The following is a 22,231-nucleotide window of genomic DNA, read 5'->3' as shown; positions in this document are numbered from 1 at the left end:
TCGCCGCATTGTTATACTTCACCCCCTGTTCAGTTGATAATGACGGTCGATGATAGGTTGAGTGCAATAAATGAACTTAATTAGTTCTCCTCCGTAATAAAAGACAATTACTGACGAAAAGACAGGAGGCGGAACGGGAGGTGGCAGAGCTGAAGATGCTAAGATTTTCACTGGAGTAACGAAGAAGGACAGGATTAGGAACGAGTACATTAGAGGGACCGCTCAGGTTGGACGGTTTTGAGACAAAGCAAGAGAGGCAAGATTGAGATGGCTTGGACATGTGTGGAGGAGAGATGCTTGGTATATTGGGAGAAGGATGCTGAATATGGAGCTGCCAGGGAAGAGGAGAAAAGGAAAGCCAAAGAGGAGGTTTATGGACGTGGCGAGGGAAGACATGCAGGTGGCTGGTGTGACAGAGGAAGACACAGAAGACAGGAAGAAATGGAAACGGATGATCCGCTGTGGCGCCCCCTAACGGGAGCAGCCGAAAGTAGTAGTAGACCGACCATGCAAACGACGTCCCCGTGCCTTGGCAATTACGGTGAGTTTTCCAGCGCAAGGACAGTAACGGCAACAGACGTACATGATTAATACAATTTGCAATAATGAAAGTCGGACGCTAGAGGGCAGTAAAACATTTTGCTCTGCCTTTTAATGTCAGCTGACGGCGCAGGGGAAGCGTGTTGCCTCACTCCTGTAGGAGCAATGTAAACAATCGCCCTTTTCCCTGCACGGCGGACCCTTTACTTAACAAATAGGACGTTAACATCTGTCGGTAAGGAACATAGGTCAACTGACGTTCTGTGTGTTCACCGACTCGTTGTGACGAACTATTACAGTTTTATGGTGCTTTGCTAACATAGGGACGGTTTCTCAAACTCACACCGTTTTCGAACGAGACGAGGTCGGCTGGTTGCTATGACAAGCCGGAGTGGAGCGCACAGATGTGATTACGCGCAACCTATGCGTTGTGTGATATGAAGGCTTGCTAACCAAGCTAACATTACAGCCCGTTAACGTTACACCTGTCCCGCTGCAGACTTGTCGGCATGGCTTCCACCTCAAGTTTCGCCCCTCCGAAACTGGCTGACTTCATCCTCACAGAGAGGCTGGGCAGTGGTACCTATGCTACGGTCTACAAGGCCTACAGGAAGGTGGGTTTCTTCACAAGAGTGGCGGCTGTCTGTGGCTTTGAGTATATGCCTTTCTTTTCTGCTCTTTCTCGCTTTCTTCTCGTCTATTTGTGAGGGGGCAGTGTCACGTCTAATCCCACTGGAAAAACTACTATGTACCCTACATAACCTGATTTCAGGACTTCCTCGTGTCAGCTTTGTCCAACGCTATGCTCATTATCAATGTGATCCATTCATACCAGAGCAATGTTAACTTCTTCAACCGGTCCACCTTTGCGTTATCTTTCTCATCGGAAATATCCTGCAACGTGCACCCCGAATCATCTTTGAATAAGGACACTTTATTGATTTGCATGGTGTTGAGTGGTTTTTATAAGTTTAGTTCTGATTTGAAGTTGGGTGTGAAAGCGAAAGTTGAAGTCTGTACCTGGGCCTCGTTCTTGCAGGGGGACAATAGAGAGGTGGTGGCTGTGAAGGTGGTTGGAAAGAAGACTCTAAACAAGGCGTCGATGGAGAACCTACTCACAGAGATTGAAATCCTCAAGACAATGCGTCACCCTCACATAGTGCAGTTGAAGGACTTCCAGGTGAGCATATAAGAGGTTTTAATACCTATTTTTATTGTGTAGTTCCCCCTGAGATAACTGACACTTTATTGAATAAGGGCCTCGACATCATTAGATGGCTGAATATCTGTTTGCTCTCATTAGAAATTAATTGAATTTTTGGGTTAAAGAGATGAACCCTTGCTAAAACTTCCTCTGGTATTTGAACTATTTTCTTTCCTTCATTGGTCAGTGGGACAGTGAGAACATCTATCTGATCCTGGAGTGGTGCTCTGGTGGAGATCTCTCCCGTTTCATCCGCAGTCGCAGGCTTTTGTCTGAGAAGGTGGCCCAGCGCTTCCTGCAGCAAATAGGTGAGTCGTAACCAGATTTAGGTTATAAAAAAACTACTCCCAAATACTTGGTTTTAACCTATTTTGGACTACTAGAGTGGTGGGATTTATTGAATCAGATCAATTGAGGTAGCATTATGTGTCATTCAAATGCTTTTTACCCATTAACATTCTGGCTCTCATTTAGTACCTTTATGTGGTGAGGTTGACCTATCTAGCACTCCAGGTTTGATAAATGTAAGAATTACTTGCATATATTGTTTTACCCAGGTCTGATCACAGTGTTGCACAGTTTACTGCATGTCACACAACTAGTACTTCAACCAGAGGATCGGTTTGTTCAAATCAAGTCAGGTCAAATTTATTACAGAGCATATTTAAAAACAACCAGCGTTGACCAGCTTTACAGTGTCAAATTAAGAAGTTCACAGAGTACAGCTGTGATCACACAGTGCTGTACAATATCAGCAAAAAGGACAGATAAATGAAGCAAAGCACAGAAATTAAGACAGGACTACACATGACAAACAAAAAGCATTTCAGATGGACACATGCAAGGGATGGATGGGCTTTTAAGCTGGGTTTCAATGTGTGTGTCAAATATGTAATATGTCAAAGATATATTTCACACACTGTCATTTCCATTAAAAATGGCTGGTTTTGCTTTATTGGCTGCTATACTGACTTGTGGTTACCAGGGAGCTCGTGAGTGATCCCTCTTCTTTTTCCCTGTTTTTTACATTCAATATAGCCCAATACTTTGAAAGAAATGGTCTTTGATTGTGCTTTGTATTTATTGCATGACAGTCACCCATAATCAAAATGAAAAATAATTTTGCTTTGTTATCGCTCGTCGGTGTAAACGGTGGCTGGTTCATTCCATACCTGAGAGATCTTCTCAGGTGATAGGTCACTTAGTGCCGATGCTGAGTGTCGGACTCATCCCGGTCAGAGAGCAGGTGCTAAATGCCAGCGAACCATAAGAGCTCATGAATCATTTGAGAGTTCATATCTCACAAATGTACATTTGACAGTCAGTTGATGTGCACTTAAACTACATGTGCTGTCTGGTTGAGCTGGTTGGTTAAACTCACTCCTGTTAGAAACGATATGCATTTTGTAATTCAAGACCTTTTGCTTTGCAGGTCAGTAGTGTGACAGGACTAAAGGCTCAAAAGTTAAACAAGTCAACAATGAAAACTCTTGGAAGTATATGAAATTTAGTGAATGGTGTTTGGGACCTTGTATAGTCCTTGGATGTATAAATGATGCATCTAACACGGGTCAACACTGTTTACTATTTTGATGATGTGTCTCCACCTGGTTGTCTGTTTTTGCATGCATATGTGTGTGAACACAGCCTGTGCCCTGCAGTTTCTTCATGAAAGAAACATCTCCCACCTGGACCTAAAACCTCAGAATATTCTGCTCAGCGGCGCTGTCCTCAAATTAGCAGGTGAACAAGTGCTGATTCTCTCTCTCTCTCTCTCTCTCTCTCTCTCTCTCTCTCTCTCTCTCTCTCACTCTCACTCTCACTCTCACACTCACTCACACACACACGCACACACACAAATCCTTTCCATTTGGTCTAGATAGCTCTATGCAGTGTGTCAGATGCCATACAAATTAAATCACAGCCATACTTCTATGCTGTTAGGTTTCTGGGCAGGATAATAACTGAGCACTATGAGTCATTCACCCCAAGATGTTACAGTCACTTTTATTTAAAAAGCTAATGAGCGATACAACCTCCAAATTGTTAGTTGGCTACTTGTTGAAGAGACTGGTGGAGTAGAGAAAGCTACCAGGTTTGTCTACAGGCAGGCTTAGATAGGAAAGACATAGTTATTGACCCTTAGCTTGCTTTCAGATTTTGGCTTTGCCCAGTACATGTCACCATGGGATGAGCAGAGCGTTCTCAGGGGCTCTCCCCTCTACATGGCCCCTGAGATGGTATGCAGACGGCAGTATGACTCCAGGGCGGATCTGTGGTCGGTAGGAGTCATTCTCTATGGTGAGATGGGTCTTAACATATTTTTTTTTTGCGCACTTTTGGACTTCTTGCATTCTTCTGTTAAAAGAAATCCCCTAAACATGTATCCTGTACAGCTGTGTCTTGTGCACCCATTTTAGTGAACAGCACAGCAGGCAGTCAGGAACTCGAGACTTTGCTGATTATGTTAAAATGGATATTTTCTTTACTTTCTTTTCTTTGTTTGCTTTACATTATCAGAATCTAAAACCATGTGAGCAGTCAATGTACTTTCCGCAGAAAGAAAATCAACTGGAGCTGCAAAATGGTGCTGCGTGCAAATATTTGCATACTTGCTGAGGCTTTGAATCGTTTGTTTACGACAAGATGGTTAGCATCACGGCTTATTCTGGACACCTCCAGAAGGCTCAGCCACAAACTTGGGCATCCCACGACTAGAGATTTTCATGTCTTTTTCCAATACAGTTTCTCATCTCAAGTATACTTACAAATAGCCTGATATTCTACATACTACACTCTAGGATTACATCGAGTCCACAACATTTCACGCAATCATTTCTAATCAACTTAACCCCCATCATTTTTGACAGTAAGCCGACAGGATCCCTCCTACCTAAAGCAATCCTTTCAGCTATGTTGAGACCACACTGTACCAAGAACCATAGGGGGGAGAAAAAAAAATTCGGCTGAGCCAGGGTGCATGTTGGTATGGCTGGCAGTGATGAACAGTTTACTTGTTGGGAACGGTCCTTGAACTCAGCCCTCTGAACCCTCAGTCTGTTGACAGAAAATACTGTAGAAGGACATGCATAGTGCTTTGCCAGTGTTTATGCTCAGAATTTCTTACAAAAGGCCAACATAGTAATTTCATTTAGAAGATGCATGCAAGAAGTATTTTTTTAGAATTTAAACATTTGGTATTAACATATTCATTTTAACTAATATATGTAACTCATGGGTCCAATTGAAATCTTAAAAAGTAGGTATTCTCTCATTAATGTCAATTATACTCGGAGTGTAATCTATCCAACACTATTCGTATGCACTGTAGAGGCGCTGTTTGGCCGTGCACCATTTGCCTCAAGGTCCTATGCTGAATTGGAGGAGAAGATCCGCAGTGACAAGCCCATAGAGGTAAGATTTGCCCTATAAACAAGTTCCTCATTGATATTCATACCAGAACAAAACCCATATTCCACTAAAGAATGGGACCGACTCGCTGTTTGAACGCTCTGTTGTTCTTGTGTGGGACAACAGATAGAGAATGACAAAAGAGTAGAGCCAGGGTTAAGGCTTGTCCTATATTGTAGCTCATTTTTAGAATAGAAACAGGACCTTCTGATGATTATTGGTTACCTCCCAAAGTGTCTGATATTGTAGATACACCAACCAGGTATAGGCACATAATGGCTTATGGTTTGTCACTTTAGGTGACTGATGTTGTGGTTTCAGACAGCAGTCACTGGTGAACTGTCACAATCAACTTTTCTTGTATATCTCAGTGAGATGACCATAGAACTCACACTACTACATCCATGGGTTCAACTCCCTGTGCAGTTAAAGGGGTAGATCATGGAATTGATGGGGGTGAAGGGGTATGTCTTTGAAACTGAGGCAAGCCGTGCTGAAAATGTACACAAGCATGGCACCCTGAATCACATTCTGTAGATCTATCCATCAAATGCCATATCCAGCCTGGAAGGAGTATAACTGTGTGTGTGTGTGTGTGGGGGGGGGGGGGGGGCAAGAGATGAAAATATACATGGGTGATGATGGGCTAAAATCAGTTAAATGGACACTTAATTTAAATCCTTATGGTATCACAATGTTGTTTGTAAATGTGTGGGTTAATTATAAAATGGTATGCATTTATAGATAAGCAACTAGTTTCTATCAGTCCTGGAGATGGCTTATAAAAACAACAACTGTAACAATACATCAAGAAAGCTGTCTTATCACTGCCATAAATCATCTGGGATGCTACAAGGAGCTAGTTGGGGGGTAAGCATGGCCTCTTCATCTGACTTTTAAGACATTTTGCAATAGTATTGTAATCACAGCTCTTGCCTGTCAGTCATAGTCACATTTGCCAGCTAATGACTACCATCAGATTATGGTTAACTCTCAAAGTGGCATTTCATAGAAATGGTTGATGATTAAAATCAGTTGCAGTGGTCAAAATAGTCAGAAAAGTAAGATTGCATTTATCTAAAAGGAAGGTGTACAAAGTGCCCCACAGAGGGCTTAAAAAACAAGAAATAATAAAACTTTAAAAAGAGAACAAATTGGGAAAGATGTTATGAAGTAGAATAGATAGATGTGTGCATGTGAAGCATAGTGCACTGGCTCCATCTTGCCCGTCTTACAATCTCTATAAATCTTTTGAATCTATGCCATTATAGTCTCAGGACCAGTTTTCTCTTTATACGTCCATGATGTTGATGCTCCTCAAACCTAAACGTTTTCAGTGCATTTCCATCCTACTCAGTATCGTTGTGTTATTTTCTGTCGCTGGACTTTTTTCCTGCGATATTAACCAATTGCATGGCACACTGAATACAGTCTGTGGTCCCTATGTATGTCCTACACTGTCCCTTTACACTAACCGTGACCTCCTGTTGTCCCTGTGACATGTCTGTTGTTATGTATTCAAACTACTACAGTATATTCCCGCACCAGTGTCAACTAAGCGGATTCCGGTGCATTTACTGTACTCGGAGAATAAAGTGATTTTGGTTTTGAGGTTTTTCATATGTGGGTATATATATTGTGAAACCACTAGGTGGCACACTTGGTATACCTTGGCTCTTACGTAGCCATGTTCATTGCCGTTCGTGAAGCAAGGCGTCAGCTGTAGAGTCACCTTGTCTGCACTGTAGGATTTGGTAAAAAGAAAAAAAGGCTTTCCAGTTAATGTTTTGTTTCGACTTAGAAATAAGATAAAAATCTTACTCCTGAAACAGTCACGGCTGTGCATCACTGACATGATGTCCCCTGCTCCTTAGCTTCATTTTTTTGTTTTTTGTGGATTTTCCCCCCTTTTTCTCCCCAATTGTGCTTGGCCCATTACCCCACTCTTCCGAGCTCTCCCGGTCGCTGCTCCACCCCCTCTGCCGATCCGGAGAGGGCTGCAGACTACCACATGCCTCCTCCCATACATGTGGAGTCGCCAGCCGCTTCTTTTCACCTGACAGTGAGGAGTTTTGCCAGGGGGACATAGCGCGTGGGAGGATGACGCTATTTCCCCCCAGTTCCCCCTCCCCCCTTAGCAGGCACCCCGATCGACCATGGGAGGTGCTAGTGCAGTGACCAGGACACATACCCACATCCGACTTCCCACCTGCAGACACGGCCAATTGTGTCTGTAGGGATGCCTGACCATGCCAGAGGTAACACAGGGATTCGAACCGGCGATCCCCGTGTTGGTAGGCAACGGAATAGACCACTACGCTACCCAGATGCCCCTCCCTTAACTTCATTGTAATCGACATTGTGGCTGTAACAGATACATTACTTTTTGAAATGGAATTTTTGTGAAAGTGTTCTGAAGTTTATAACTTTAAACTTTTAAATATTTAAACCCCAGATTGACCGGCGCTGGCCCACCAGCATGTTTTGTTCAATTATACATTTAGCTGCTCACATGGCTAGGGCCGATTTACATATTTTTAATTGTCTGTTTATGAATTTGAATAAAAGGCAGAAAAAGTAATTGACATCAAAAAGTGTCCTCCATTTCCCTGCAGTTTGTTTATGAGGTTTTGTTTTGACTAAAAGTAAAGTCACCTAGAAGGACCTTGACAGCTGACTGTCATCTAATCCCCACTAGACAGAGCTGGGTATAATAAGGTTGTGTCTCGTTTGTCAGATCCCCCCAGGGGCCAGGGTATCCAGGGACTGCAGAGACCTTCTATCACGGCTATTAGAGAGAAACCCAGACGCCCGGCTCACCTTCGATCAGTTCTTCTCCCACCCCTTTGTGGATCTGGAGCACATGCCCAGCCCAGAGAGCATAGGGAAAGCGGTAAGAGAATGGGATGGAAGGGGAGTATGTGGTTTTGTGTTTGAGAGAGAGTGTGTAAATGTGTGGGCCGTGGCTGGCTTTGTGTGTGTCTGTGCATATCTACTCAAGGTGACCATGAATCATGCACTTAATTGTGTGCTTGCAAGTTTGTGTGCATGCCTTGCTCAAACACGTGCCTTCAAGCATGGGTGCACGCTTGTAAAGAAGAAAGAAAGTCACAGTGACTTGTGCTCGTTGATGCCAGTTCCTCTTTCCTTCTTCCTTCAGAAAGAGCTGGTGCTGCAGGCCGTGCAAAAGGACCAGGAGGGGGAGAGGTCCATTGCTCTGTCTCTCTACTGTCGCGCCCTCCAGCACTTTGTCCCTGCCATTCACTGTAAGAGCACCAACAACTTGTACACACTGTCTGACTAAACCCCTCAGCCATTCTTCACCTTCATTCTAACACATCAAACTTGCAAAATAAAGTTGCCAAGCGCGAAACCCAAATCCACCCCTATCCTCGCCCTTTACACAGATGAGACAGACCGACTGCGCAAAGATGCCCTGAGGCAGAAGGTAGGTTAAAAAAAACAAAACAAAAAAAACACTCTTGACACTCTATCCACAATTGAATAACTTTCCATTCTGAATTGGTCTTTTTGTTAACGCTCCAGTGGTGTTGACTTGGAGTGAATTCTCTTCTATGAACACCATATGGTGTGGATAGAGAGCATATGGCATGGTTAATTTGATTACGTTGAGTCAATGTGAGAGAACCGCCCGCAGGTCAGTCAGTATGTGTCCAGAGCTGAGGAGCTGAAAGCCCTGGTAGCCTCAGAGAACAGATTGAGCTTCGAGAAGGCGAGGACCGCCAGGGACGTCCTCCGAGGTAATAAACACGGCCGCCTAAAATGGGCCACCGTTTATATCCATTACTCTTACCCACACGGGATTAGCATTGCTGAGCAACGTAGGCCATCTAATTCTTAAATAATGCCAGTGATTTCAGTGAACAATCTGCACTGGATAAATTTTGTCCATTATAACCCCCCCCCCCCCACACACACACACACACACACACATTATTTGACAGGAGTCTAAATTTAGGAAGTGCGGCACAAATTACTTCCACCTACACCTTCTGAGCACAGAAAACACGAATGGAAAATAAACCGACTCATAATTTTTGTGGACAAATCCTGATATTCCACAACCCCCAAAGCGGGAGGAATTTTTACATTAGATATCTATAGTATTGTTGACTTTCATTAACCTCAGATTGTAGAAGACCGAAAAAGGACTTGAGATTCTGCTGTAATACTTTCTCCAGTGTTGCATGTGTGCTTTGATAATCAAATAAAATATTGTTTTGTTCTGAACAGGACTTAAAAAAATAAACATCACAGGATTCCATCAGAGAAAAGTACATGACCTGAATTACCGAATTAAAACGTTCCATGTCTGTACCTGGCTGTAGACTATTCAGCAGAGCAGATGAACTGTTTGGGTAATGTTTCCCAAGCAGATTGGCCAACATTCCCACTCTGACTTGCATTGATTATGTGACAACTTTTTTTTTGTTGACGATAAACTGAATTTTTGTTTTGCCCTTTGTCACATTCAATTCCTCTTCATAACTAGATTGTCCTTTGTTGTAGTCTAAATAGTTGTTTAGGTGTATAGCGTGCTAGTCCTTGCAGTGCAGGATATTAAGTCCCACACAGGACATGTTATATTCACAAAAGGTGTTGCAGGAGACACATTCTCTGGCATCCTGACAGCTAACATTAGGAGCATTGGTGCCTAAATATTTTTGCAAAGAGTGCCAAAGAAAAATATCCAACGTTGGCTGTATATCCAACATTGGCTGTAGGCTAAAAATGATCCTGCTTCTTCCTGTTCTGCTAATTTTTGCACTTGTCAGTATTATGCATTATTCTATTAACAATTACTTCTCAGTGATTATTTAATATTGATAATAAATTGTTATAAATTTGATTCTGTTCTCCTGATTTCCTGCAGAAATGTCTCGTGACCTACCACGGCTGATGGCAGCCCTAGACCTGGCCTCTACCGCCATAGCAAAGGTTAGCTGGGTTTACTTCTGCATACCGTTAAGGTAGAGATTCAGACAGAGACAGGACTAAGCAGGAGAAAACATGCTGGCAAAATACACACTTTTCCCCATGCAAGCAGATTCCCTTCCAAACCACACATTTTAATTTTTGCTACTTTGCATGCCCTTTACACTATCACAGTGTCTGTGATGGGGTAAGTCAGTGGTGTGAGGGTATAACCATGTGCAATGTAGGGCCATTTAATGCTGGTTTTCATTAAAATTCAACACTAGTCCAGCTGATTTCACTGATTAGTCATCCCCTGTATGGTTAAAGGTGTGTTAATGCTTGCATTTACATGTTGATAAAATGCTAACATCTGTGATGTTTGTAATGCTATATGGCATGAATGGGGTTGAGTGGAATTGTTGCATACTTTACTATACCCTGTATGTATTAGTTAGTGATTATCTATATGCTTTATATATTAGCTAGTGAGTTATCTGTGCATTGTAATTACCCATAATGCTGTGGTGGAGCTGTAGTCACCTGTGAAGGGCTCTTACCCCTAAATCTCGTATTGTATTCCAGGAGGAGAGTGGGTTAGATGATCATGATGCACTGGATCTCTACCAGCAGTGTTTAGGAGAACTCCTGCTAGCCCTAGCAGGTACACATGCCCCTGTTATATACACAGAGGCATTTATTTATTTACTTGTTTATTTTTCAGAACACATATGTTCTTCTTCAGCTACTTCCTATTCTTCCTACTCCCTATAGCCCAGTGCAGCTATCTTCTTCTGCTGCTGCCTTGAAACAGCAGCAATTTGAGTTGTGCCTTGCTCCAGGGTACCTAAAAAGTGGTTGTTGGCACACTGCTACTTATTCACATTTTCCGGCCTGACTTCCCCAGCTAAACCAAGCAGTTTAACTAGTGACATTCTGGTCATATGCCAGCTTCTAACCTCTAAGCTGCCACTACTCAATAATACCCCATGAAAACACTCTTGTAAACACAGTTTGCCAAGAAAGACAGTAATTGATACTCCTGCATTCAGAGACTCTTACATCAGAAAGTGTGTGTGTGTGTGTGTGTGTGTGTGTGTGTGTGTGTGTGTGTGTGTGTGTGTGTGTGTGTGTGTGTGTGTGTGTGTGTGTGTGTGTGTGTGTGATAAGAGTGCATGAAGGGACTTTATATGGGAAGGGGGGGAAGGGGGAGGGGCAAAGGGATGTGTGTGTGTTATTAGAGAGTGGTGGCAATGGCAAATTTTAGTGGCCACAGTATGGTCCCCCCTCGTCTCCAGGTCAGTGTGTCTGAGAGAAAAAGAGACTCCGCTCGAGAGCGACTAAGAGAGAGTGAGAGACATACACACAGAGGGAAAGAGAAGGACTGTTAGAGAGACACATGCACAGACAGGACATAAAGATAACGACTTGAGAGAGTGAGAGACATACAGATGCACTAGAGAGAAGGCGAGAGAGCGAGAGAGAGGCACAGGCAGAGACATACAAATAAAGTCTGATGGAGAGAGAGAGGGAGAGACATACCAACAGTTTTAGAGAGGGAGAGAAAAAAGACTTGGATAGAGTAATAAGGAGTGACATACAAACAGAAAAACTTACAGAGAGAAATAATAGTTGTACAAAGGGGGGGGGTGGAGAGAGAGAGAGCAACTCCTCTGTCTGTGGCCTGGCATCTATTAGCCCCTGGGCTCCATCATGACATCATCTGGAAGATGGTCCTGATGGAAGAGGCGGGATAAGTCAAGCCCAGATGTGGCTTTGAGCTGGGGATGAGACCCGGTGCCAGCACCCTGTGTGTGGTATAAGACCATCTGCTTCCCATTCAGCGAGCACAGTTCATTTCTCTGTGTTATTACACACTGGAAACAAATAAAAACTATTATCTCCCTAATAAGAGGAGAGGTCCAGTCTGCCCACCACCCCACTGTGCTACCTCCCACCCCCTCCAGCCTCCTTCCCTATGTAATCGGGGAGCCTGGCCATGCAGAACAACAGACAAGACCAGGGGGATAGTGGGAGAAAACATTCATTCTTTGTTTAGTGTGCCCCCCCCCATCTCCCCCCCCCTTTCTGTTTCTCTGCCTGAGAATCGTTCGCTAATTGAGAAAACACTGGCCCACTTTAGAACCCCCCCCACTCCCCAACATAGCTCACAGTTTACACACTTGCATAAACCTAAACAGTTGTGTAAATGACCTCTCCTTGTGCAAACACAATGATTGAGAAGAGAAATAACTCATCTCTCTCTCCGTCTCTCGTTTTCTCTCTCTCTCTCTCTCTCTCTCTCTCTCTCTCTCTCTCTCTCTCTCTCTCTCTCTCTCTCTCTCTCTCTTTCTTGCTCACTCACTCGTTTCCTCCTCTCATTAATCTCCCCATTCTTTTGCTGTTTGCGTGCGCTAGCTGAGCCGCAGGGCCGTAGGAAGGAGCTGCTTCACAGCGAGGTAAGTGGTCGGGGAGGGCCTCCAGTTCGAGTGCTCGCTGTAGGAACATATATACACACATGCAGCGGATATACATACCTCCGCTCACAACGCCCAGAAGCCCCATTCCAACCGACATGTGAATGATTTCCAGAGTGAAGACCTAATAACATGATCCGTCATCCAGATTGCCTTTTCATACACATAGATCAACGGCCCCTTTATAACTGGACCCTATCAGCCCACCTCCACGAGCTACACTCAGACTTTAACAGCCATGACCCACATAGGAGGTCACATCGCCTCAATCTTTTTAGTCCTTACATGCATCCCCCTCGAAACCATGGCTACCCACTGCTGCCTTTGTAATCAGGTAGATTATTTGACTGCAGATACCATTTTTACACTGAACTTTATATGAGTTTTGCATACGTGATTTAGGACATAAAATGTTAACCAAACCAATAATACATTGAGGCCTTTTTTCAGACTTGCATTTGTTGTGAAATACAGCTCTTCTATGGTGCATGATTACTTAATATAAACAACAACAAATGAACTCATTTATAATTGTCATAACTCTTCAAAAGCGTTCTTTAATATGCCCAACACGTAGATGGTTATGCATGATTGCTGCTTGCATCTCTTAGGAGTCAAACCAGTGGATGCAGGCATAAAACTGTGCATGTCAAGGCTTCAGGCTTGCCAAACAATAATGCTCCAAAGCCCTTTTGTTTTTGTGCATTGTTTAGACAGTAACTGAGCCAACAACAGACAGCAGTATTTCACTAACAAAACCCAGAGAGGGGGGCTGTCTGTGTGTGTGTGTGTGGGGGGGCAGCCAAGTGGGCCTCATAGACCTCCCTATTTGAAGTTTTATGGGTGCTTGTCTTAAGTAAATTCAGATGCGGCTGTAATAAGCTGATGCTGCATTGTGTGTGTGTGTGTGTGTGTGTGTGTGTGTGTGTGTGTGTGTGTGTGTGTGTGTGTGTGTGTGTGTGTGTCGGGAGGGATAGTGAGTAGATGGAAAGCATGTGTGACTTGAGAGGGCCATGGTACATGGCTGGCCTCCATGTGTGTTCATATCTACTGTAGAGCACATTGATCTTTGCTTCATCCGGGACTCTAATTCCCGTTCAACAGCCTGGCTTATCAGACATGAGTGCCGGCTTCTTTTCAGCTCAGAGGTGGAGCCATGTTTATGTGAGTTTTCATTACTGCCAAACGTGATGCCAGACCAGTTGTCTTCACTAAAAAAAAAGTTCCCCTGACTCTTGTTGAAAAGTAAGACCAGCTGATGTGGTGTAAGGTAAAATGAGGATCTGTATACATGTGAACCTCAGTGGCACACAACTACTCAACCCCTCATCTAACCTGTAGGTTAATATGTTTCCATACAGGAGCTGTATGTGAGATTCTGTTTTACTTGGGCAGATTTTGTCCCCATTTAACTCGAAAACTCTCCCAAGTTACCAACACTGTATGTCCCTGCAGCGGCCTCACTAGTATCAGTTTCTGTACGTTTAACATACCGGACAGTTGCAGGGATTCTGAGATGCCTTAAACAGCGGTGTTGTACGGATGTGACGCAAATGTGCACTGTTTAAATTAACAAAACGTCAATACAAAAACCATTGCCACGATATATTAACTTGGACTGAACATGCAAGCAAAAGTACATGCGTAGAAAATGAAAACAGCACAATCTTTACAATTTCTTATAATTTGTTGGAGCTAATCTTATTGCTTTTTTTTAGATTAAAAGCCTGATGACCAGAGCTGAATACCTCAAAGAACATATCAAGGTAAGTGTAGTCCTTTTTCCACTTATTCAGGAGGCGTAAATATGATAAGACTTTTGAATCAGATGCACTTCTCTAGGCCTTTTGAATATTTTTGCCATAAACAATGTCAGATTTCAAGAGTTTCATTCTAAAGTGAGCGGTCCACCACTTAGATAGAAGAAGATCCTATGATAATCAATGATCAGGGGCATCCGGGTGGCGTGGCGGTCTATTCCGTTGCCTACCAACACGGGGATCGCTGGTTTGAATCCCCGTGGTCAGGCGTCCCTACAGACATTGGCCATGTATGCGAGTGGGAAGCCGGATGTGTGTATGTGTCCTGGTCACTGCACTAGCGCCTCCTCTGGTCAGCCTGTTCAGGGGGGAGGGGGAACTGGAGGGGAATAGCGTGATCCTCCCACACGCTACGTCCCCCTGGTGAAACTCCTTACTGTCAGGTGAAAAGAAGTGGCTGGCGACCCCACATGTATCGGAGGAGGAATGTGGTAGTCTGCAGCCCTCCCCGGATTGGCAGAGGGGGTGGAGCAGTGACCGGGATGGCTCAGAAGAGTGGGGTGGTTGGCAAAGTGCAATTGGGGCGAAAAAGGGAGGAAAAAATAAAAAAGGAAAATAAAATGATAATAATCACAATGATCAAAAGCATCAAGTTAGAACAGTTTACAGATTTGAAAGTGTACATATCATTATGTAACTACAGTCTGGTAACACTGATACTGTCTAGATCCCCAATACTGTAAAGGTAGTAATTGACAATCTTAAAGTAACACTGTTTTTTTGGGGGGGGTTTTTGTGCTGTTTTTCCTAAACCACAGATTTTAATCTGCAGATGAGCTCCTCAAATGTTACACGATAATCTCAGATTAAAATTTCCGATGTTCAGATAAACACAATCTTTTCACTGAGGTTTGTATTTACAGCCATGTGCTTTGCTTGGTCATATTGATTTCTGATACACTTATCTTTCAGATGCAGGAGACTCAGAAGGATGTGTCCCTGGACCGGGAACCCCTATCAGACTCTGTCAGAAGCTGTGAGTGTCCCTGTTATATAGTTATATATCTATATAGTACAGTAGCACTCATAAACCGATCCCTTGTCCCTGCCTGACTGTGAGTTTCAGTACTCTGTGTGTGTGTGTGTGTGTGTGTGTGTGTGTGTGTGTGTGTGTGTGTGTGTGTGTGTGTGTGTGTGTTGTTGTTGTTGTTGTTGTGCCTTTCTGCTGTGCTGATCAGTAACTATTAAAGAAAAATGGGTTAGAAATGACCCCCTAAAAGTTGTAATGAAATCTCCCCTCCTTGAAGGTTTTTCCACTAGTAAAAATACGAGCCTTGCTCTTACCGTGTTGGCCACCACACGGGAATGTCTGGGTCTTCGATTTCATCTCGGCGTAGCCCTGGGCCCTGCTGTCCTCTGCCCTCTCGTAAAACCTACCTTGTGAAAGTGAGACTCAGTCCTATCCAAAAACAATCCCCTTCTCACACACAAAAACTGACACACATGCTCAGCATGCACAGAGACTTAGTCACACATAAGAGACTGAGACATGCTGGGATAGGCTCCAGCGTCCCCGCAACCCTGAGTAAGGATAAGCGGTTTGGATAATGGATGATTGAAATGAATATATATATAAAATATGTGTGTGTGTGTGTGTGTGTGTGTGTGTGTGTATCATCTATGTAGACCACACGGTACCTTCTGAAATTTTTTTACCCCCTTGAGTTGACTTTTTTTCACATTTCTATTGTAAAACACTTTTGGATTTGTTTTTTTTTTGTGTGTGTGTGTGCGTGTGTGTGTGTATCACTGGCCTACAAAATATGCCAGGATGTTAAAATGGATGCATTCATCCATTCATTTACATGTGTTTACAAATCAATTAAAAAGGAAAAGGTTTGAGGCTGTGTTTTCCTGCAACTGATGGAAAAAAAAGCGAAAGTGTCTTTGTGATATAAACCCACTATGCTGCGAGTCTTTACAAAGAGTGAAAGTATGCTCCGTGTTAGAGGGAGCATATGAGGAGTCGTCTGACAGAGGCAATAGCAATGACAGCAGGTGTGCCCCCTGTGGTTGATTTATTTGATTTGACATAATGTAGAACAAAACACAGATGTCTATATATGCTTCTGCAGCTGACACTACATGTCAGTAGAGAAACTCGACCATGGAGCTGTCTGCAGATTTCACAAACAGAATTGCAGAATTGTGAAGGAGGCATAGGTTATATAAAAGTTGAAATTAAGAAAGAAAAAAATCTATATATATATATATATGTGTGTGTGTGTGTGTGTGTGTGTGTGTGTGTATATCTAGGGTGGCATGGTGGTGCAGTGGTTAGCACGGTTACCTCACAGCAAGAGAGTCCTGGGTTCGAGCCCCAGGGTAGTCCAACCTTGGGGGTCGTCACGGGTCTTCCTCTGTGTGGAGTTTTCATGTTGTCCCTGTGTCTGCGTGGGTTTCCTCCGGGTGTTCTGGTTTCCTCTCACAGTCCAAAGACATGTAGGTCAGGTGAATCGGCTGTACTAAATTGTCCCTAGGTGTGAATGTGTGTGTGTGTGTATGTCAGCCCTGTGATGGTCTGGCGGCCTGTCCAGGGTATCTTCCCGCCTGCCACCCAATGACTACTGGGATAGGCTACAGCATCCCCGCAACCCTGTGAGCATGATAAGTGGTTCAGAAAATGGATGGATGTGTATATATATATATATATATATATATATATATATATATGTAGTCATATTTTATAACATATACATTTCCTCTCCTGTTCTCCATTCACATGACCTAATTCTGAGTATTTGCAGAGGTCAGCTAAAATGGATGGTGGATTCATAAAGCCAGACAATATCTTGTTTTGAGCAAGAAATTCCTGGGGAATTATGGATATAGAAAAAAAAAATTCGAAGGGGGTTCTGTGACTCCAGCGGAGGGTCGGATTTCGTGCAGAACGTGGCTTCTTCCTCCGCTGCTGTTATTTTAACACAGCCATGCCACAGTTAGCCATGTCACGCTGGCTCCGCTTCAAGAGCAGCTGTACTGACGGGTCACAGCTACGCCCAAGACTCTCTGCTGACCTTAAACTACAGCAAATACAGCCATGAAGTCTAGCTGAGAACCAACATGCCCTGCCCTTAGCCATTTTATATTTAAGGCATTTAGCTTTTGCCCACAGCAACAATGAGTGAGCAGATTCGGCTTCCGAGTCAAGCTTTGGGGTTAATTAAAAGATTCTTTGAAAGGACACGTGGTTTTTGTTGGACGTGTTCGCTGTTGTGGGGACTGGAACTGGTGACTGGTTTGGTTATGAGGTGGTTACTTAAACCAACAAGGCCACTCTTACTTTCCAAAGCGAAGCTGCCCCCGCAAATTACACCCTGCTCCTCCATAGCTGGGTGTATTTTCTTTTGAGATTATGTACATGAAGTGTGTATGGTTGTGTTGCAGTAGGTACAGTCCATCTGTGGAGGTTTTGTTCACACTGCCGCGCTGTAGTTTGTGTTGTAAATGTCAGAACTTTCCACATGGAGTGGAATTTATTTCATTTGTCTTTTCATCGGTGTGATGATGAAAAGAGCTTGAAACTTGAAAGGGGGTATTTAGTTCAAGGGGGCTCATGAACCATTTACATCTTGACCCAGTGTGACCATTTACAGGTCACATTTTGGAATTTAAACAAAATTCAAGAAGTGTATGTTAAAAGACATTTTGTACAGTGCAGTCCACATGCATATATGGCAACTCCCTTATTATAGTTGCAAACCAACATATTGTGCAATGTAGTATAAGTGTTGCAAAATGGAGGCAGCATGGTGGCGCAGGGGTTAGTGCTGTTGCCTCACTGCAACAAAGTCCGGGGTTCGAACCCCAGGGTAGTCCAACCTTGGGGGTCATCCTAGGTCATCCTCTGTGTGGAGTTCACATGTTCTCCCCATGTCTGCGTGGGTTTCCTCCGCGTACTCCGGTGTCCTCCCACAGTCCAAAGACATGTAGGTCAGGGGAGTCGGACTTACTAAATTGTCCCTAGGTGTGAATGTGTCGGCCCTGCAGTGGGCTGGCAACCTGTTCAGGGTGTCTCCCCGCCTTCTGCCCAGTGATTTCTGGGATAGGCTCCAGCATCCCCGCGACCCTGATTAGGATAAGCGGCTTGGAAAATGGAATGGGATGGAGTATGTGTAGTATGTCTTGCAAAATCATCTTTGGACAAACAGTGATAAAGCCTGTCTCCAGCAAAAAGCAAGAAAAAAGTAATATCCCATAAAATACTGCTTTAAATTGCATCCAACAAAACCTAAAAACCACTGTAGCCCTAAAAACAGTGCTTACAAAGTCTTCTGAGCTGTCGGTCTGAAAAGCGATGGAAGTACTGTAACAACCTTGCTGACTAGCATGTCAATCACTGTCATCTCTCCTCAGCCTGCTGTTTGCAGTGAACTGGCCATACAGCCGCCTCGGGACCCAGCAGAGACGCAGCTGGAGAAGAAGATAGCCTGTCTGTTTTCAGGATGGGATAAAGGTCTCGCTTCGTCCCCAGAGCCAAGCCTGAAGCAGCAGCTTATCAGCTCATCAACCCACCACCCCACTTCACACTTAACCAACAGCATGCACCGTCGGGGTAAGAAATCACCACCAGCTGCCAGCAGCATACTAGACAATTTTGGTCGTGGCTGGAAAATGTGTCCACTCTAAAAGACATTTGGATGTGTAGACAACGTGTCTCCATTGAGAAAAAAAATTACATAGCAAAATTTGGGTTTTGGACCCAAACACACTCACTGGTGAATAACAAAGTTGGTTGCTGTACAAGTGTAGTATTTCCACTGTTGAACACCAAAGTCTTGCTGAGAAAACTATTGATGTGAAGAGGACAGGGAGCTTTGTGTGCCAATGCTGCACTGTTATTCTACACTAGTTAAAGTGAGATGAGATCATTTCGCTGCGTTTACTGCTGCAGAATGTACATAGACTCTTGCCTCTAGAATTATACACGACAGGAAACTGAAGATTTACTTGAAATCAAAAAGGGACTGTGATGTTCAAGATGTACCATACTTACAATCCCTCTCCACAGACACACATGCATTCTCTCTCTCTCTCTCTTTCTCTCACTCTCTTACTCTTTCTCTCTCTCCCTCTCTCTCCCCCTCTCTTTCTTTCTCGCTCTCTCTCTCCCTCCCTTTGCTGTGGGTCTCTCTCTTGCTCTCTCTCACTCGCTCTCTTACTCTTTCTCTCCCTCTCTCTCTTTCTTTCTCGCTCTCTCTCTCTTTTTTGCTATGGGTCTCTCTCTCACTCTCTCTCTGTCTCTTTCTTTCTTGCTCGCTCTCTTTCTCTCGCTCCCTCCCTCTCCCTCTCCCGCCCTCCCTCCCTTTGCTGTGGGCCAACCGCAGGCTTACCCTGCTCTCTCCGCTGATGGAGCCCTCTCTACCACTACGAGGGGAAAACTGGAGAGGTGCGGCTTCTGCCTTATTTACACTAGACTTGCATTTTCTTAGGTTTGGCACGGGCTGTGATTTGAGGTAGACAGTAGTAGTTCTAAAGCAAAGCCTTCATAGCTGTGCCTCTGAAATGGTAAAAGCTCAACAGTTGGCTGCAGGCTGACAATCCCTCGCTGTTGTAGGTCTTTATGGACCTGTTTGCTGTGAGACAAGTAGGATTCGGGAAAGTGCAGCAAGGGAATTTTAAGCATTGAGTGTTTCGCAAACAAAAAACAAAAACTGTATAAAGTCTCTGAAAAGGGAGCTGTCTATGCCATTCCCACACTCTTGTGTTGTCCATTTTTAATTTAAATGTTTTATACACCTTTGATTTTTACAATCTATTTATGAGACAATAAATCCTCTGGAAATCACTCATGTCTGTATCGTCTGTAATCCATGGAGTTTTAAGCAGATTCTTTCTTGCTCGACAACAAGAAGCAGAACTCATGGAAAAAGTTGTGTCGTTGTGGGAACGTTGCTGCTGGTCCTTCGCCATCGTCATCATTGGGAAAGCGAGCTCTGGAGAAACAGCTGGCTCATCTCCAGAGGGCGAGGGGAAAAAAGCAGGGCAGGCGGGGGGAGCTGAGGATGTTCGATACTGAAGGATTTCCATGGAGGTCTGGAAAGTGAATTAGAAAACCTTCAAGGTAGCAAAAAAAAAAAAAAAGTGAAGGAAAAGCACAAAGAATTCAGGAAAACTCTCTTAACATCTCAGTTCTGTTTTTCTCCTCTGAAGCCATCGATTTAAGTGTGGCGTGAGGGTTTACCTCAAAAAAACGCCAATGCAACGCCTTTCGTATTGAGAATTGGCTAGACGCCGACGCCTTTCAAGAGTACGTCTTCATCAAGGTGTCTGGCCGGATAGGAGGAGACGCCTGGCACGTAAGATGTTTGGAGCATGGTCTGACCATTTCTATTCCCACTGGATCTACAAAGAGGAGAGTAGGGGGGGGGGTCCTATCAAAATACACTGGTAGTACACACAATAGAGAGATGGAGCGATGGATGGAGAGATGGAGACAATGGTCTTTTAAAATACAAATGTGGTAGCAAATCCAGCTCTTTATTCAACTCATGGAAGGCAGTCACTTTCAAAGTGATGGTCCACTGGGCTTGACTCAGTAAAGTCTTTGTTCCCTTACCATCTCGCCAACTGCAATTTTTGTTGGCTGCGGGTTTCCATATAGCCCCTGGCCATAGGGGAATCATTGTTGTCCATTTTGGTGTTTGTTAAAGCCACTCTATTTTGTCATTGTTCAGTTATAATGAAATTTGTTCTCTGCATTTAACCCATCCTATTGTGTAGGAGCAGTGGGCAGCTGCAGCGCCCGGGGACCAACTCCAGATTTTCTTTCCATTGCCTTGCTCAGGGGCACAGGCAGGAGTATTAACCCTAACATGCATGTCTTTTTGATGGAGGGAGGAAACCGGAGCACCCGGAGGAAATCCACGCAAACACAGGGAGAACATGCAGACTCCACACAGAAAGGACCAGGGGCGGCCTGGGGTTCGAACCCAGGACCTTCTTGCTGTAAGGCAACAGTGCGAACCACCGTCCATGTCACTTTCTTATTTACTGATATTTAGTCAGTCAGCTAAAAAGTTTAGAAACGGGGCGTTTTGTCAAGCTACTTCAAATATCTAAATGAATCCTTACGTGTTAGCTTAGAGGCATTTTGGTTCATGTAAAGGTGATGGATGACAGGGTCGTTCCTTTGTCTTGGATATACTGTACATTAACATAGTTGATTAACAAGCTGTAATTACAGGACTGTTTTGTTGTCTGCATAATTCATTTTGAATTCATTGATAATATGGGTGCAATCCAGAGAGACAAAAATATTCTGTCACATCTAGAAAACTGTCAGGACACTTTGGGTTTGACCCTTGCACTCCTCGCTAAGGATAGCTGCTAGTATTGTCAATAATGGGGTGTTGTAGTGTTTATTTGCAGTCATTTGTGTTTCGTCTCACCTATAGAGATGTATATTTTTTTTGTCAAGTGTACGGTAACATGGTGTTACATTAAAGCCTCTTTCCAAACCCCAATCCCCATTCATTGAATTGAATGCTGACCAAATTATTCAAACACCTCTGCAAAACAGGCTGGAGATAGCCTTGGGCTAGAGAAGCAGGCTTCTGACTGAAGACAACATTATGGAGAAGTGAATGAATGAATGCGTTCCCCATTCCCAGCTAGTTATCCGTAGTGCTCTTGAGCATCTGTTTTAACATTGTCCCGTTCTATTGCAATATATACGCACCTTAAGCACAAGTTATTTTGAATAATGAGAGACTGGATTTTTCTGCTTTATTTTATGCCTGTTTTGTAAAAACTTGATCTTTATCCCCCACTCACTTTGGTGCTGCTACTGCAAAACTTCCCTTTCTCCACAGGATTCATTAAAGCTTATCTAGTCTGATCTG

The 22,231-nt window shown here is 43.8% G+C and overlaps 1 protein-coding gene across 1 annotated transcript; it reads left to right on the top strand.

Annotated features, from left to right (window-relative positions):
• The first annotated feature begins 713 nt into the window (after positions 1-713).
• Positions 714-19,675, top strand: ulk3 (unc-51 like kinase 3). Its single transcript, XM_056278991.1, has 17 exons — positions 714-775; positions 1,040-1,154; positions 1,580-1,720; positions 1,932-2,052; positions 3,392-3,487; positions 3,902-4,045; positions 5,076-5,158; positions 7,893-8,048; positions 8,316-8,421; positions 8,563-8,603; positions 8,814-8,916; positions 10,050-10,114; positions 10,676-10,754; positions 12,509-12,549; positions 14,286-14,333; positions 15,300-15,363; positions 18,744-19,675. The coding sequence occupies exons 2-17, from the start codon at positions 1,050-1,052 to the stop codon at positions 18,758-18,760; spliced, it is 1,410 nt and encodes a 469-aa protein (XP_056134966.1). The 5' UTR covers positions 714-775; positions 1,040-1,049; the 3' UTR covers positions 18,761-19,675.
• The last annotated feature ends 2,556 nt before the right edge of the window (positions 19,676-22,231 follow it).

The sequence above is a fragment of the Lampris incognitus genome, chromosome 4 (assembly GCF_029633865.1).
Source record: "Lampris incognitus isolate fLamInc1 chromosome 4, fLamInc1.hap2, whole genome shotgun sequence".
Classification (NCBI taxonomy): Eukaryota; Metazoa; Chordata; class Actinopteri; order Lampriformes; family Lampridae; genus Lampris; species Lampris incognitus.
This window is presented reverse-complemented; position numbering and strand designations above follow the sequence as displayed.

Excerpts from the sequence above, each read along its gene's own strand:
- ulk3 (XM_056278991.1), top strand. The coding sequence starts at position 1,050 with ATGGCTTCCACCTCAAGTTTCGCCCCTCCGAAACTGGCTGACTTCATC. Across the intron at positions 1,155-1,579 it reads TCTACAAGGCCTACAGGAAG|GGGGACAATAGAGAGGTGGT; the intron begins GTGGGTTTCTTC and ends TCGTTCTTGCAG. Across the intron at positions 10,755-12,508 it reads ACTCCTGCTAGCCCTAGCAG|CTGAGCCGCAGGGCCGTAGG; the intron begins GTACACATGCCC and ends TGCGTGCGCTAG.